The 19,074-nt window shown below is 35.5% G+C and overlaps 1 protein-coding gene across 2 annotated transcripts in view; it reads left to right on the top strand.

Moving 5' to 3' along the window:
• The window catches only part of LOC131044215 (acetolactate synthase small subunit 1, chloroplastic), a 140,284-nt gene that overhangs the window by 48,080 nt on the left and 73,130 nt on the right, over positions 1 to 19,074 (top strand). For both annotated transcript variants that reach the window (XM_057977492.2, XM_057977491.2), the window contains exon 3: positions 6,753 to 6,836. In XM_057977492.2, the coding sequence (XP_057833475.1) occupies positions 6,753 to 6,836 (84 nt within the window). The remainder of the gene's footprint in view (positions 1 to 6,752; positions 6,837 to 19,074) is intronic.

The following is a 19,074-nucleotide window of genomic DNA, read 5'->3' as shown; positions in this document are numbered from 1 at the left end:
CAAAATTATTGCTCCTTTCTGAACTGGACTAATCCTCAGTTCATTTTTGATCCACGTTTCAAATTTCGTCGCGTTCTGAGTTCGTTTGCTTGTTCTTTTCTTCAAAGTCAGGTTTTGTTCTCTGGATTGCGAGTGGGAAATTTTTCTTCTTTTGCAAGTAAGGAACCATTTTGTTTTAAGTTGTAAGAGTTTGTTTAAGCAATTACAAGTGAAAGTTTATGAAACATGTGTAACTTGTAATTTGTCTTTTCTTTTCTATTTCCCTTTTTGCCTTTTAAGTTGTTTTGTAGGAACTTTTTAGTCATACTGCAAGTGAATTTAAAAATACAAGTTTATGAGAATTGTAAGTTCTCTTAAAAGTTCCTATATTCTTTGTTTTAAACTTGTTATCGGATTTTAAAAATCCGATTATAAGTCTTTATGTGCTCTTTATGTTTTATGTGCTTTTGGTTGCTAGAAACCCGATTTTGGAGGTTTGAAGGAAAAAAGAATTTTTATAAAAAACGTAGTAGGGTTTTTATAACCCGATTACATCCTTTTTTGCTTCAAGTTTTACTTATGCCCTTTGCTTGAAGTCGGATTCTAGAAACCTGACCATGTTTTTCCTCTACAAGGGCAGTGAACTTGTGGTGGCTTGCAATTTGAAATCCAATTCTCATGCGAGTGGCGCCTTGAATGCATACCAACGTGGGGGTTTTCTGCTTCTATTTTTGCTGTTTTAGCTCCGCTTTTCGTGGCGCTTTGCCCATGTTTTCCGCTGTATTGTGATGCATATTGCATTCAACATTCAATGATAAGTGTTTGATGTCTTCTGGGATTCTTCTACCTTGCCATTTTTTGTGCTTTGAGTTGAATGCAAAGCCTTTTTTCTTGCTACAAGAAATACCAATGTGGTGGCTCCTTCATCTATTTATAGAGCATTTCGGGTCATCTCAAGTTCATTTTTTTGTCTAGGGCATTTGATCAAGCAAGGTATGTAATTTTCAGTTTTATTTTGCTTCTTTTTGTTGTTTTTAGTTTTCTTGTTTGATCAAGTTTTGTAAATAATCTTGCTCTTGTTCTAATTTCGGGTTTCTAAAAGATCTTCCCAAATTGATTGGTTCTTTGAATGCAATTTGTAAATTTGTATGATTTTCCCCTCTTGCAAATTTTTCTTATTTACTTGTATTTGGGATTTTGAAACCCGATTACAGGTAATTGTGGTAACATCGACCTTCCCCTTTGGTAAAAGGAGTTAAACATTCTTTTTTACAAAATTACAATGTTGAGAGTTTAACTCTTTCATTTAATTTCGGGTTTTATAAATCTGATTGCAAGTAGAAGTTTTTCCCTATTTCCAAGTTGTCAAGCTGAAAATGTCCCTTTCCATACTTATACATGATCATGCAAGTTTGTCATCATTGGTTAAAATCATTCTTTCCATCATTTTCCTCATGTCAAAATTCCTATTCTCACCATTGCGTTCATTCGTGACAGCTTCATTCATTTTTCCCATCATGAGTCTACTCGCAATCGGAATTTTAAAACCTGATTGTAGTTATGTCTTAACAAGAGTTTTTCCCCATTTCCATACTTGCAATATACCTTTCAAGATCCGAAATTGGTTAGGAGCTATGCCTTTAAAGCTTCTTGTTTATTCATCACTCCTCCAAGAACTTTAGGGCTAGGGTTGAGTTTTTCCTATTTGAAGAAGATAAAACGGCTTCTTCTGCAGATCGTGATGTTGCTTTGACACTTTTGGATTTTTATCGCAGCGTTATAGATTCCGGTTTGATGACCGATTTGCCAGCATCATCTTCCCACAAGAAGATGAAGTACAAGTATGACAAATGCCAAAATGAGATTTCTCCTTCTCAAGTTTCTTCTTCATTGGAGGAGATTAAGGATACATAAATCGGACATGTGGATATGTCAGATTTCCTTAAAAGGGTTGAAAAACCTAAGGACCACAACATGCAATGCTTGTTGGACAGTCATATTCATTGTGCTTCTTCTTTTCCAGTGGCTGCCCTAGAGCCGGAATTTGTTCTTGTTTGTGCCGCTCATTTTGATCGGGAAACTAGAACTATCAGAGATGATGATGGAGAAGTTGTTATCCGCCTAGACGCTAAAACCATAGAGAAGATTTTCAAAATGCCTACAACTCCTGTTTATGTAGAAATCTCAAAAGAAAGTGCAACAGAGTACTATGTTCAAAGGGAGAAGGAGTGCAAGCGTCATATTAACAAATGGATTCATGAACCCCGGACTTGTCTTACCCGGTGGGCCAAGTTGTTCCCTTGTGACTTCAAAGGAGAGATTGGTGACACAATTACTCTTTTAAGCAGGATCATGGGTTTAGAGCATTCTAATATCTTTGAACCATGGATGTATCAATTCATTGTACTCATCAGGCAGTCTCAACACATCTTTTAGGGTGAGATTATTAGTGATGCTTTGTGTGAATAGCTTTCCAAAGTTTCTACCACTTTGTCCTTCTACACGAATTCATAATTGGTATATATAGCAGCATCACTCAGACATTTTCTTTGTCTTTCTACCAAGGGTGATCGCTCGCTTGTGCTTGTGTGGGAATATTATGATCAGTTGCCTTTGAGACCCAGTAGGCTCCATTACAGAAGAGTCAAAGATGCTTTCTATGGTCACTACATGTGTTTATTTGATAAAACATTGAAGAATAGAAAGGTGTCAGATACTGCATGGGAGACAGTAAATGAATACGGTTGCTTATTCCTTCAGCTCCCAACTTTTACCTATATGAGAGTTGGATGCTACAACAGGCAGCCCTATATGCTTCCGAGATACCCAACTGATAAGATCATCCTTATGGAGTTGGGAAGACAAATTATGGCAGTTCATGCACAACAATCAATTCGACACAAAGCTGGAATGGGGATATCATCAAGTAACCCATTACAGATTGGACGATATTCCCTCATGACGTCTACAAAAGCTAAAGCCATGGAGACTGAGATGCAGGAGATCAAGCTCAAAAGGTTTAAAGCAAGGAGAAATTTTGATTACCGGAGCATGAAAGAAAGGATTAAAAGATCTTTCACACATGTGCATCGCATAGAGGACATCTGGGTTGATCTTCACACAGAGGAGGAAATTCGTAGGATGGACTATTGCAGGCTCAGACTTGAGCAAATTGTTGACTTGAACCTAACAAACATTCCTAAATAAATGATTGATGATGGGAACATACTCGACTCCGAGTATGTTGAAAAAAGAGTTGATGAAGCACCACTTCCATCAATTCAATGGTCACAAAAAGAATGTACCTCTATTATGGATAGATTCCAGCCTGTTTTGACTAACACCAATGCTTGGCTCAAAAGTAATGGTGTTAAACTTACCAAGATCAAGATTGGCAAAGATGATGATTCTACAGGGCCTATTGGATGCAAGTCTGAAATCAAAATTGATAACAAGGAAGGTGCATCATCTTCTACTACACGAATTAAGTTAAGAGTCAGTAGAGCAATGGTGATTCCTCTTGAAGAAGTAACAGTGAAAGGAAAAAAAACCTCAGCTTCATATTCAAGTTGTTGACTCCGAAGATCCGGAAGAAGAAGAAGAAGAAGATGATACTCCCAATTCTACAACTTCGGAGTCACTTCACGAAGTTCCTTCTCAGATTGCTTTGGATGTGCCCATGTCTTCGTCTGATACTGATGTGGATTCTTTTTCCACCATTCACATTGCTTCTGTCCTATTGAGTGTGTCTACTCAGAATGTGATTCCAATTTCAGCGTCAGAGCCATCTCTTGATCATTCACATGAGGACTTGTCGAACATTTTTGATGAGAATCCTGCATATGCTTCTTTACCTAGCTTGTCGCTGTAAAAAATTGATACTTCTGTTACCAATTTTGACAAATTCATGATGCAATCATCACATCCTTTGGTTACTGAGCAGGCAATGATTGCTGTTCAGACATAAACTTCCCCTAGAGTAACAACTATTGTTCAAATGGAGCCTGTTTCTTCACCACCCCCAGCTATTTATGAGACAAATTCGATGGCTTTACCTCCATGGCTAAGCTCCTTCACCCCTAAGAGAAAGAAGCTGGAAATTTCTCCTGACATCTTTGATTTTCAGCAGCTTAAAAAGCCTAAACCAAAGGCTACAAAGAGAGCGAAAACGGTTTCAAGAGTGATAGTAGACAGCGACAAAATGAAAGTTGCAGAAATTCTTGAACCAATTGTTGACAAGCCGCGTGAAGAGATGCAAGCTTTTTATTACAGAATCACAAAGGTGGAACTTGGTAAGCAAACACATGCAGTTGTCATGCATGATGCTCAGCATTCAGTGACTTCATTGGTGCAGCAATATGATGAACTTTTGGCCAAGAAAGACAAGTTGAAAGAGGAAAATTTGTAGCTTATCTCAATGATCCAAAGGATCACTAAATCTTTCGAGGAAGGGACCAATCCTTCAACTTCTTTTGTCTCAGAAGAATCAGTCAGGGAAATTGAACAAGCTGCTTAGAAAGTGCGAGCAATTTATTCTTGGGTAGATCAGATTTTTGATCTATGTGCTCAGGTCTTGAAGGAAATGTTCCAGTTAATGGTCAAGCTGGAAATGACCAAGGTAAAATTGAACCAAACTTCTGAGGTTTTCAAACAGAATTTGGAAAAGGTTGAGAGTAACTTAAGGGTTTGGCATAGGCTGCCACAAGAAAAGCTGGATGTTCTACAAGAGAATAACATCATTCCTACCAGAACCATGTATTTAGAATTTGGAGAACTTTAAGAGAATAAATCTCTTGTTCTAAAAGAACTTATTCAAGAAATTGATGATGCCTTGAGATTGCGCATGGAAATGGTGCAAGATAATGTTTCTCGTTTTGAGAAAATCTCTTGTAAGATTGTAAGTTAGGATGAGGAATTGTTGTCTGAAGAATAAGTTCTTTCAGATTTGAGAAGAAAGATTCATTAGGAATTGGGAGTTGAACAGTTTTCAGTTGCATCAATTCAGGCTTTGGTGAAATACCAAACCTTTCTGCAAGAAGTTCAAGCTATTTTGGAGAAGCATAGACTTACAATTCTTAGGTGTTGTGATGTTGTTATCAAAACGGTTGTTGTTACTAAGAATACCCATGAGCCAAATCCTGATGAGTTGCAAGGAATCATCCAGAAATTTGAAGAATACATGGCCAAGCAAGCTGCTACATTAGTTTCTTTGATACTTAGTTTTGATTTCAGAATTGTTAAATTGTAATTTTCTTTTTGACAAGTTTACTTGTAAAAACAATTTTGTAATTGCAAGTTAACTCATCACTTGCATTTTTGTGATTACAAGTAAACCAATTACAAGTCAATTTAGAATAGGACTTGTAATTTAAATAAGTCTTAGTTAGTTGTTGAATAGGTCCGAGTTAGTTGGAATCCTCCCTCTTTTTCTCAAAGCTCCTCTCCTATAAATACTTGAGGGGGTCTATTGTAATTTTTATCTTTTAGAAAGCAAGCAAGTAAACTCTGCCAAAATTTACAGCAAGAAAGACTTTGCGCTCTTTGTGTGTAAGTTGAAGTTGAAAGGAATAAAAGAAAATCATTCAAGGATTTAGACTTTGTGCTAAATCTCTTGAGTTTTGTGTTCATTATTGCACTTCTTGCATGTGATTCTTGAGAGCTTAATCAAATTTGCTTTGCAGACTTTGTGCTGCAACTATTGGAGATTAATATAGATTAAAGTAAAATTCTTATCAAGGGAAGTTGTAAAACTTTGTGTCTACACTTGTTCTTGAAAGAAATTAGAGTAGAAATTGATTTGTGTTAAGTAAGAGTTGTGAGAATTTGAGTTTACACTCGTTCTTGTTTGTTCTGTGCTAAAAGTTGCAATATACTTCAGACTTTGTGCTTCTGTACCTTGCACTTGTTCTTGTAAGTTATTATCATAAAAGGGTAGATAGGATTTCAGATATTCAAAACTTTGCATTTGATATCATATTCCTGTCCCGGAGAAAGTGACAAAAGTCTTTGTGCTTTCAAGAAACTTCATTTTCTCTCTCTCATTTTGCTTTATAAGTTGATGCTGCTATTTATCTCCAGTTGCTATTACTTTTCTGTGAAGAGAAAAGAATTTAGTTTTTCTTGAAAGAAGAAGAACGACTGTTGTCTCACCCATATTAGATTAGTTTAGTTTGTAGATAGGGGGAGCCTTCCCTAAATTAGGAGACTTTATACTCACACATTGTGTCTGAAACCATAATTTTGCACGCTTCCCCAGGTGTACAAAATTTTCAACCAACAGTACCCATACTGGCAACTTAGCTTATAAGTAGGAATTTCTATGAGGAACGAGGTAATGCAATATTACACCCAAGATTGTTTTGTCTTCAAAATTGGGGTCGACTTCCTTGCTACATTGAGCTGGTTTGTTTATTGGTTGTAATTATATCAGATTTTTATTACTTCTTTCAATAAAAAGTTTTCTTTTAATTCTGTTTCCTTTCACATCTGAGCAATTTATATATTCAAAATTTTGTACATGGATTTCTTTTTCTGAAATTTACAATTTCAATTAATTTCAAAACATTTTTTTAGAACTTATCTAGGCTCAGAACATTGGTATCAGAGCAATGATTTTGTCAGCATGTTGCATGCCCCATTCACATTAAATTCAAATCTCTCAATTTGATTTTGAAGAAAAACTGATTGGGCATGGGGTTCTCTCAGAATTTGTATATTGAAGCTTACATCAAGTTGTTCACCTTCTTTGTCTCACAGTATTTTTATATTTTCAGGTAGAGGACCTTTCAAAGGAACCACAAGTAGAGCGAGAATTAATGCTTATGAAAATTAATGTTGATGCCACCCAACGTGCTGAGGTAATTTTCAATCACACACTTTCTCTTTTTCTTCCTTTTTTGAATGATGAAAAATTGCACAAATTTCAAGTACAAGAAACCAAAAATTGAAGTTAATGAACATGAATAAAATGCTTCAGTATTCTGAAATAATCATCTCTTTAAAGGTTGGGCTATCCTATTATTCACACATTGCCCGTACAATTAAAATATTTATATTTATATTTGAGCAAAAATGCACATGTGAATTTATATTTTAACAGCCGAAATGATATTTGTATCAATCCTATAATACATTAAATGTTAAAAAGAATACATTTATTGTCAAACAAAAAATTAGCACACAGAGTCACAACTACATTCACCAAAATATTTCTGTATACCAAGTTACTAACAATTAAAGGCCTCTGTAGGGTGATTTGAGGTGGTTTAATTTCATGTTTTTCCAAGGTACTTTGTTTAAAACTTTAATTACCAAGAGGTTTCTCCACTATGCAGCTTGTAGATGTGACATTTGATTTTTACATATCGTCTTTATACATGTTTTCATTAGTACCAGTATCATACCACCAACAATTAAAAAATATATGGAAGAGTTTGATAATCTGTCCCCAAGTAATTTTAAATGTGTATTCAATTGCATGAAAAGGAAAGCTGATCAACAATAAACAGAGTGACAATCTGAGGAAGAAGATTGATTCTTTTCATGTTTTCAATTGTACAAGCAACCTTCCTTGAAATAGATTGGTTGAAACTTCAAGTTAGCAGCAAAGTCTTATGGAGTCTCATTCTAGAGTTGTCAGAACATAGGTCCTGTTGCTTATGCATTAGTGGCAGAAAGTTCAAGCTATGCCCATATTTGGGCTTCAATCTGCTTATCCCTGAATATGGATCTAGTATTGAGATCTGAAACATCGGATAATAATTCTCAAATGCAATTGTTTCTACAAGCTGCTGACAGTGTAATACACTGAAAACAAGATAACTTGAAAGTAAGAAAAATATTCCTGCCATGTTTTTTATGTATGTTGTCTCAAGAAGAAATTGGGGGCAACTTGTTCAAAAAAAGGTTCTTAATACTAGACAATGAATTTATTAAAGGCAGATCACCGAGTACTTGCTTTATTCAATGGAAGAGCTAACCACAAAATGAGACATTTTCAGAAAATCAATGCTTCATGGATATGCATCAATCTCTCTGTATGCTTTGAGGACAAAGAATCTCAAATAGATGTGATTTGCATCTATTAAATGCATGTTTTTCAATATATTGAATAATATGTTTTTATCAATTTTCTTTCTTTTGCTAGTATTAAAATTTGCACCTTTTAATATGACACAAAATGAAGCAGATGTGCAATAGAAACACTCTTTGAATGAGAAGGGGAAATTCCTTGTAGATTGTTCTTTACAATCTAAATGGTGTCTTTTGTGGTTGTTCATGCTCAAGTTAGAAAAAGTAAAGATGTCTTTTTTGGTTTGACCAAGAGTAAATGGCTGACTTACACTTCAATTGGGGGAAAATGATTTTATATTTTTGGACAGAAAGAAAACCCTATGACGACTGCATGCTTATTCTGTTTAGCTTAAAAGCAAAGACTAAGTAGTGCAAGTATTACATAAGAATTGAATATGTTTAAACACAAAGACATGGTTGCTTTGATGGATTGAATCAAGGGATTAATAGAAAGTCACAATTTCCAACTTTGATTAAATTTGCAATACAAAGCTTGCAAATTCACTAAAAGCAATTCAATCTTTCTCAACACATTTAACAAATGATATAAAACATCTCAATAGCAATTCAGAAGCGATAGGCATTTAAGACATTAAATTTCCACAATCTATAATATAATCTGGGCATTATTTCTAGATTTGATTATGTAAGCTTTTTTTTTTTGCCTCATTGATGTTTTAGATCATGCTCCATCATCAAGATGAAATAGATAGGGAAGAGGATTGAAAAGATAGTGGCAAACCAAGAGAACTAAATAAATCAAGGGAATGAGGTGGCACAAGACCCAAGAAAAGAAAAAAGATAATATCAACCTACATTTCTATTGACACAAAAAACAAAAACAAAAGAAAAAAAGGAAAAGGAGAAAAACAATAAATTAGTTGAATATAATAGCATAGCAAGGAAAACAAAAAAGAGAATGAGAACAAACCTAGAAAAAAATAACAGTAACACTAAAACTCATTTTCACAATTTTATCACTTGAGGGCGAAATTAGGTATTTGGCACATTTTTTGTTTATAAAAATGTTTAAAAAAAATATTTTGTTATCTTTTTTCTTTGGGTGGCCCTTGGGTCCCCTTAGGTTCATTTAGGAGTGGCTTGGGTTTGCCTAGAGTCCCGCTCGAGCACCTCAGGTTTCTTGTAGGCACAAAAGGACTTGTAGGGAACTTGGGGTGCTCAAGTGGGGCCTTGGGCAAGCTTGGGCTGTTCCTGTTGTGGGACTGGCACTTGGACCTGTTTGGCATGGGATTGGGACCCTAGGGGGGCTTACTTGACAACATAGGGTTGAGGTAGTACCTTGTTACATGAATGTGTTGGTGGAGTTGATTGTTCCACACTTGATCAATGATCTTCCAAATGGAGGCAAATCTACTTGCATCCCTCCTTATAATAGTTTTGGATGGTCTCTTTGGCCTTATTCATAGCCTCATAAATGTATTCCATTGGGTTCCACCAAGCACAAAACCCTCACAAATGGCTTCAATTCTTATAAAGTAAAAACAATTTCAATTTACTAACTTAAAAGTTACAATGAAACTAAATACTTTTAAATTGAAGTTTAATGTTACCTTGAAAATCTCTGTAGGTTTCTTGGCAAAGACTTTATTAAAAATTATCTATGTGGTCCTCTCTCCATCAACTTTCTTTGAATATGTTGAGTCTAGCCATGCTTGAATAAAAAACATTTGCTTCAAGGATGTCAATGAATTAGAAATGCTTTGCAATATTAGAAAATCAGTTGCAAACCTTGTGACACCCAATCACACAAGCCTTATTACTCTTGGTATGCTTTTATTAAGTTGAGAACCCAAGGGCGATTATAAATATTTTTTGTTATATTCTTTGCATCTTCTACAATTGGGCCCAGCCAATCAATTTTGCCTATGTCCTCGAAAAGAATGTCAAGTTGATGGGTTGAACCTGGGGTCCAGAAATGTGTCAAATTCCTCTCTTGAAACAATCTTCTAGCCACTACATATGGCATTGTATTGTCAGTAACAACTTGCTTAACATTTTGTATACCCAACCTCTAATACAACCTATTCCAACATTAAGCCCAATGTTTTTGCATTCTTTATTTTTTTGAAATCATTGACTGACTTCAAGAAAATCAACTCACCATTTGAAGCCACTAAAAAATTGATGAGGGTGCAGTCCACCCATCTAAAAGAATTGTGCATCTAAACTTTTGGTATTGCTTCTTTTGATCTTTTACAATTGTTTTTGTATTTCCCACTTAATTGTCTTAGAGAAGGTGCCTCACCCCCTTTCCTTCAATGTTGTCACTAAATACTTCTAATACAGACTTTTGGCCACATCAAATTGAAGTTTTTAATACTAAAATGTTGTACGTGCCTTGTGTGTTTCTTTGTGTGCCTTCTTTGTTCCACCTTGTACCTTGTAGTGAAATTTTAGTTCCAGGTATGTTTCTAGGAACAAAGAACCCTTGCAACTTAGCTTTACTTGAGTTAGATGTAATGTCCCCTTTTGGGAGGACACTAAATTTTGCCCAATATACTTGTAGAATTATTGCAGGTTGTCTATTTTCAGTCTATTGTGCTAATATGGACAGATTTAGTTTGATGTTGTTTCCCTCTTTAAATGCACAGGTCTGTTGTTTATATCAATCTGATCTGCTGCCTATACTCAGATATATATGTGTGTGTGTGTGTGAAAAATCCTTTCTATTCCATCAAGTCGGATACTCTGGTTATTGATTTAATATTTCCTCTTCTTTTCCTTCAATGCCTGCTTTATTACTATTTGCAGATTTCTATTTGTGTTCTGATCTCTTTGATAAATGTTCATATCATTCTTCCAGATTCTCTTATAATTCTGACTTTGGTCTGCTTCTAAATCTGCTTCTAATGCTTCACATATTTTTTTCTATTCCATGGATCCCTACTTCTCAAATGAAAACTTCTCCACTTTATATCCTCCAATGTGAGGGAGAGTCACACCTCTTCATCATGTATGTCCTTTGGCAAGAGACACACCCTTCACCCTCAGCACCCTTTAAAAGAGTGTGACTCTTTATTATTTCTGTCCTTTGAAAGGGACACAACCTTTCACAATCAGTTCTTCACTTCTTATTTAAACCATATCTACACTTTTGATTCCCAAATTATCCCCCTCAAATGAGGTTATCTTCTCCCTTTTATATCTCATGTTTGAGGGAGTCACAACTTTTCATTTCATGTCTTTTGACCATTAACTTAATTAAATTTTAATTATATTTAACTATATTATTTTATATTTTAGTTTTAATTATATTTTTATTCTTTTGTATTTCAATATTATTATCATTATTTATTATTAAATTATATTTCAAAGTGGGGGCATTATATTAGATGAGGTGAATGTGCCATGTATGTAGGGATTGCTACTAGAGTCCATAGTGTCTATTGTATCTACCTGGTTTTTTGGTGGTAAATTAAGAACAATGGTTGCTTGTGCCCATCGCCTTGTCTGATTTCTTCTCATCCAATAACATAAGAAGTGCTATCATCTCTCATTTCTGCTCTTTTTGAGAACCTAGACATGCCTTGATGTCATGATTAGAAATGCCTACAAGATGGTATTCAAGGCAGTTGATGCCTCCACTAAGATTTTCATGCACCAGGTACAAATCACAATCCTTGCAACAATTCCCATTATGGAATATTTCCAAGCGGGGTCATGACATTGAGGGATTTAGTTCCAATCGGATGGCTTTCACTTGTTTAGTCCAAACCTAATGTGGAGTTGGATGCCATTGTATACTAACTTGCAACAATAATAAAAGGGAATATAATAGTGTTAAAAAAGTACAACTATGAACATGAATTTAAAAAAAATCATGTAAAATTTAAATGCATTTGAAAATTTGAATTGTAATATGGTAATATGATAATTGAATTAATGAAATTGACAAAAATAACAAGTTTTTACCCTAAAACACAAACTCTATATTTAGAGGGAAAAAGAAAATTGATTCACATAAACTTGTATAACTGTAAATCAGTAAAAAAAATTACATAAGTTGAATTTAATGCAATAAGTTTTGTAATTCTTACATGCTAGAAAATTAGAATATTTGTTTACTCAAAAAAGAAAAGAAAAAAAGAAACTAACCTACAAATCCAAATTCCAAAAGATCATTTTTCAAATCCCCTAAAGAATAATTGCAATTTGCTTGACAATGCTGCAATGTTGGTGTACGTGTCTAACTTTAGTGGATTGGGCTTATAAACGAAGACATTGGCACCAAAATATATTTTTCCTTGCCAGCTTTTACACTTCAAAAATCCTTATTCTTACCTCTTCATGGCACAGACCCTATATTATTATCTGCAAGTTTTTGAAACTTAACAGAAAACATGTCACAAGCAGATGAAGATGCTGCAGAAAATATCTCTTGAACAATCAACAGTGATGTTGATTTTAAAAAAAAAGAAAGAGGTGCATTCTATTGTCAAAAGTTAGAAAGTGAGGAAATGAAGGAATATAGGCTAAACTTGAAAGCTAAATGATAATCGTCACTGGCAAACAGAATGCTATTGACAAGCTAAAAAAGAAATGAATACAACTTCAATTTTTTTCTGAAGAACAAAGTATGAGATTCACATCGGACACACTAAATATACAATGGCAAGTCATGACTTTGGATTGCATAGTTAAAGAAATGAAGACAATCAATGACTATAGTGAAGATTTGCTAAAAAAAAAAAAGTAAACAAACAACTGCAAAATAGTTGGCTCAATAAATGATAAATATCAAAACAATATGCTGATTGGAATATTGTTGAAAATATTTGCAGAACATCAATGGAGTAAATAGTGAATTATTGAAGGGGAAGAAATAAATAAATAAATTGTTGCCCAATAGGCTTTTTCTAAGACCTGTCAATATTAGATTTAGGTTGATTTGGTGTTTCCTAAGTTAAATATTTTTATAATTTAGGTAAATTTTGTATAATTGCATGACTATCCAGATCATTCAATGACATGCAGGTAATCTGAATTACATTAAGAGTTAGTCCTAGCTCCTTAAACGATCATCTCTGCATGCCTATCTGCTTAGTTGAGCTAGTTGAGCTCACAAAGATTAACTAGGCAAATCTTGCTATTTTTGGGAGACAACATATTGGAATTTGAGTCTATCAATTACATCTCAGTTCCACCTCTATTCATGTTATAAAAAGAGGATGGATATTAAAGTCATTCATGGGGTTATAGAGATGTAGGTTATTTGTAGTTGTCAGTTCTGTATGATAGGTTTGCTCCTTTTTTTTGTGTCAAACCTGTTAGCATTATTCTATAGAATTTGTGAGTGTGGAAGCCCCAAGGCAAGTCTTGGTAAATCTGACAAGCATATAATTCCAACAGAAATTACCTTAATGTATGAGAATAACTAAAATAATTCAACAGTTCTTATAGGTTGGCATTTTTTAATGCACCTTAGATAATTATGTAGTAAATAAATTAGACTATCCTAGATATTCTAGAGATTCAGTTTGCATTTGTTAATAATTAGAAACTTGAGTGAGATGTTACAACATAGTCTCATCTAGTTTGATTAGGCTTAGACCATGCTTGATCGGTTAGGCATAGGTCTTCTGGACTTTAGTATTACAGAAGGCTAACTTGGAGCCTCTTTCAGTACCTCAAATAGAAAACTTTTCTCTTTAAGTGCACTCAGTTTGCATTATTCATCTGGTAGAAAGTTTGTTATTGGAGTATTTTAATTCTTTCAATTTCATTATAAAATTGTGTCCACTGGTCTCATAGAATTTTTTTGTTAGGTGATTCAGGTATCCTTTTTTGTGATCTTGTTAATTTTTGAAAGGGCTAAAATTTGAGGTGGTATCAAAGACACTGCTTTCAACCATGCAAATGCATTTTTGGGGGATGTTTGAACTTACCAATGAATTTAAAGATGGATGTTATAATTGAAAGGACCTGTTGATGTGTTTTTTATGACAACGCCTAACACAGAATAAAGTTGCCTAATGGTCACTTCACTCTCTCTTGATCAAAGTTAAACCGTATGCTAAGATTGCAATAAGATAAAACGACTAACTCTAAGGTTCTGGTTATGCAATGGATGTGACTCAGTTGGCTTGATTTGATATGTTGGTAATCGAAGGGGCCTTACGTTCGGATTGTTCTTTCACTTCTTTGTTGTGGCTTGGAACTTCATCATTGGACATGACAATTTTGTGATGCTTCTGCTTCGAACGAACTAAATTGGAACTAACTGAAAATAAAGGAGAAAGGGTTTAGAAAGATCTAAATCTACTCCTAAGGGCAGTGATATCAATAGATATTGCTTTAGTGGACAAATTCCAAATAAACCAAGCTTTGCTTCGCCAAGTTTAACTACAACTTTGCAAGAACCAATGCAATCTTCTGAGGATGTTGAAGGATTTTCACATTGAGAAAGTGCATTTGATCACCCAACACGACGCAATCCAAACGACTATTCACAATCGAACTTAGCATAAATTTGGGGGTTCAGGCTAACTTTACATTGCAACTTACAATCAGCAAGATGCAAAAAGTATGAACCATGGAAATTCATCAAACACCATTACATTCTCCATTGAAATCAAAACACTTTATCTAACAATTGAGAAAATAAAATTCTACTCGAAGTGAGGAAGGTGAAACCATGCAAGTTTTGAAAAAAATAACTTAAGTGGACACCATCAGAGAACAATGTTTCACTGTTATTATCTCAAAAACCTATCGCAACAATTTCGTACAAATCTCCCTCCCCTTTACAAATGAGGGGGTCACTCCTTTATATAGGGCCTCAAGCCATGATCACATGCGAAACCCTAATTAGGGTTTTCCCCAAATGATTCCCCACTCATGATGCAACAAGGTGGGAATCAACAATTAATACCCATTAAACCCATATACAATTAATTCAAACATGCCCAAAACGACATCCATTCGTGCATTAAATGCACCACTTTCATCAAATTCACCCAACATACAATGAATATTCCTCCATGCACAAATCAACCCATCCTGCCATAAATGCACCATCATTTCCACATGCGACGACTTCATGCAAAATGAATCTGTCATAATGCCTTAAATGTGACGACTACATGCAAAAGGAATTTGCCACAATGCCATAAATGCGATGGCCTGGCTACCACTTGGCGAGAAATCCTTGGAGAGAGAAAACTACAGGAGAGAGAAACTTTTGATTCATGAAGAATTTTCTTGAGATTTTGACTTTTCCTTGATCTAGGGAAGCTTTTCCATTGACTTTTCACAACTCCTATTTTTTAGGAATTTTTTCAAATTTGAGTTCTTGGGTCCAGGAGAGAGAAAATCCTCTCACGATTCCAAATCTCTCATCACATCCTCTCACGATTCCAAATCTATCATCACTTTGAAATTTGGATGATTTTTGATGCTCGGAAATGGATTTTTTCAAAATTTTTCCGAGGGGAATTTTCTTGTTCAGTTCATCCTTGATTCCTTCCTTAGAATTTTTTTTTTACCTTCAATTCATCCTGGGGTGGAATTCATGTTGTGGAGGAATTCTTCTTTGGAAAGAAATTTCTTCCTTACCCTTGTCCAACACTTCATCTCTAACTTGGGTGCTAAAAACACATGGTGAAGGAATTTTGCTTGAGGAAAAATCCTCCATACCCTTCATTTGGTGCCCATTCTTGACCTTGATTCTACTTTACCCCGAAGGAAGGAAATTCTTCATGCCTTCGCCAATTTTTCATGATTTCCAAGAACTATGTTCCGAAGGAAGGAATTTCCAACACTTAGTCAATTTTTTACTTTTTCCAAGAATTCTACCCTGAAGGAAGGAATTTCCATCACTTAGCCAAATTTTCACCTTTTCCAAGAATTTCTTCTGACAGAAGGAATTTCTAGCACTTGTCAATTTTTGGCTTTCTTGGAATTTTGTCTTGAAGGAAAGAATTTCCAATACTTAGCCAAATTCTCCCCTTCCTGGAATTTCTTCTTCTTGGGCGCAATTCTTCCTCGAGGAGGGGATTTTTTGAATTTTGAACCTTTCTTCCCAAACCTTGATTTTTATGTCTTGCTTCCAACCTTGGGCACATTTTGGATCAGAAGAAGAAATTCTGGAAATTTGTTCCTTGAGGAAGGAATTTTTTTGTGCTCTTTGAATTCATCATGTTCGTAGGGAGCTTTTCGACCAATTTTTCACATCTCCCATTTTTTAGGAACTTTTGGAAAATTTAGGACCCGAGTCCATCTAATAATGGAATTTTAAAAATTTGTACCAAGGGGAATCCTTGCTTTTTCATTCCATTCCTGGCCCTCAATTTCCCCTTTGCCTTGGAAAATTTTCTTCATTTTTGAGTTGCGCGTGGATTTCACTTGCTGATGGAATTCTTCATTTCATTCATTTTCCATGTCCATTTGATTTTGGAATCCTTCATCTAGCATGGGTGGAATTTTGACTCGAAGGAGGAATTTACGAAATTTGAAGTTTTCCAAGGCACCTCCCTTTTAGTGCCCTAACTCATCCTTGGGTGGAATTTTACACTGGGCAAGGAATTTGACTCTTTCACATTTTCCATGACATGGGCATTTTAGCGCCCTACTCCATCCTTGGGTGGAATTTTGCATGTGTCAAGGAATTCACAAATCTTTGACTTTCCATGAGCATGTGATTTTAGCGCCAAACTTCCTTCTAGAGTGCTATTTGCACGTGATCAAGGAATTCATCATTTTTCATGCTTTCCATGCTGACTTCATTTTAGCGCTAGCTTACCGGGTTCGCCTCCACACCCCCCTGGTTCGGGTCCGGTATGGTCCGGGTCCGATCCGGCCTTGGTTCGAATTTCCTAGGGGGTTTGACTTGGTTCGAACCTGGGTGGACCAAGATCGAACCAAGTCGAACCCGGGCGGACCTAGGTCAAACCCAGACGGCTGGGCGGCCCAAAACGGTTTTTTTAATGCAAAATTTAATTTTTTTTTGAAATCTGCCATGTAAAAAGTCAATTTTATACCCTGAAAGTGACATCTAAAGCATAATCTTGGCTCATTTCTCATCATTTGTGTTGCAAACAAAAGTTTTTTGATAGCAGGTTGAGAAAGGGTGAACAAAGTTTGGCTTCCAAGATCAAATAGGAGGAGTTGAATACTGATTTTTGAAGCTTCAACAAGTGTTGCAACATCATTTCCATACGTTTGCAAGCTCCCATTGGCTACAAGAGGTAGGTTTTTTAACATTTTTTTCCAACTATTTTTGTTTCACAAGTTGTCAAACATGAAACATTAATTGTTTTTCATTATTTTGTTTATGTTTTTGAATATGTTTATGTTATTTCTTGCCATAGGAACTAGAATGGCATCTACCTCTTCCTCCGTTGGCAATGAACAAACAATTACAAAACAAAGAAATGATCCGAATTCTCCTTTATGGAAGTATGTTGACATTTTAGACCCACTTCCAGGAGGTGGGGATTCCGTTGGAGATGCCAAGGATGTGGTATTGAACGTAATAGTTCATATTATCAGGTGGTAGGCCATTTGTGTGGAATAAAAGGAAGAGGCATCAAAAAATGCCTTGGAAAAGATGGTAAACCTATACCAGATGAGACAGTGATGAAATATTTTAGGGAGCATGAGGAGGCAGAAGAGAGAGAAGTTCGTAGATTGAATCAAATTGCAACAAAGAAAACAAGGGGAATGTAAGCCCCATCTAATCCCGATGTTGTAGTACAAGACCACCCCTTCTTTTCCACAAATGAACCTGAAAATGAACCACCCTTGACATGCAAAAGAGCAAAGGGGCCTTTAGAAACCGCATTTCAAAATGAGAGTAGAGACATTGCTGACCAAGATATAGAAAGGTGCATTTGTGCAAATGGGTTGGCTTTCAATGTTGTTCGCTCCCCATATTGGAAGCAAATGATAAAAAGTGTTAATGAAGCTCCAAGAGGGTATAAGGGCCTCAGGTTATGAGAAGGTACGTGGAACATTATTGGACAAAGAGGTGAAGAGGGTTGAAGATGCATTGAAACCCATAACGGATTCATGGGCTGAAACAGGTGTAACAATTGTTTCAGATGGTTGGAAAGATGCTAAAAATCGTCCTTTGATCAATGTCATAGCGGTGTCCCCTAAAAGGGCAATGTTTTTGAAAGCTGTGGATTGTGAGGGCCAAGTAAAAGATGGCCAATTTATTGCAAAAGATCTCATCTCCGCCATTGAGTCAGTGGGACCCCGCAATGTTGTCCAAGTCATAATGGACAATGCAAGAAATTGTAGAGCTGCTGGTTTGTTGGTTGAAGAACGCTATGATCACATCTTTTGGACACCTTGTGCGGTCCATTCACTCAATCTTATGCTACAAAGGATTGGGACTAAAATAAAATGGATCAGAGATGTGTATGTAGAGGCTGAGGACATCCAAATGTTCATCACAAACCACCACATGTCTCAAGGGATTTTTAGATCCTTTTTGAATTTGGAGCTATTGAACATAAGTGAAATAGTAATTTAATTTTACATTTTCTGATTTTTTTAATTTCAATGTTCATAATATCATTGTGTAAGCTATATTGTGTATTCTTCTTTAAAGTTTGGCTTTATTTTTTAATCATTTTGGCATTAATTTGTGTTATAGGTTGTTGAGACCCGTTTTGCATCAAACACAATCGTCTTAAGACGACTTGTGAAAGTTAGAGTGGCACTATGCAATATGGTGATCGACAACAATTGGACTGTATGGAAGCAGAGTAGCAGTGAGAGGGCAGAAAAAATTAGGGAGAGAATATTGAATGAGAAATGGTGGGATCTTGTTACATATCTCCTAAGTATCATTGAGCCCATTATGAGTATGATTCGCTCTACCAACATGGATAGGCCTCACATTGGTGAGATTTATGATGGCGTTGACTCAATGCTTGAAAAAATAAAGTTCACTATAAATGCAAAAGAGAATGATCCTGAGGAGAAATTCTTCAAAGAAGTGAAAGCAATTATTGTAGAAAGGTGGAATAAGATGACCACTCCTTTGCATCTTCT

This window comes from Cryptomeria japonica, chromosome 6 (assembly GCF_030272615.1).
Source record: "Cryptomeria japonica chromosome 6, Sugi_1.0, whole genome shotgun sequence".
In the NCBI taxonomy this organism is placed as follows: Eukaryota; Viridiplantae; Streptophyta; class Pinopsida; order Cupressales; family Cupressaceae; genus Cryptomeria; species Cryptomeria japonica.
The sequence above is the reverse complement of the archived record's forward strand: the minus strand, read 5'-3'. Positions and strand labels throughout refer to the sequence as shown.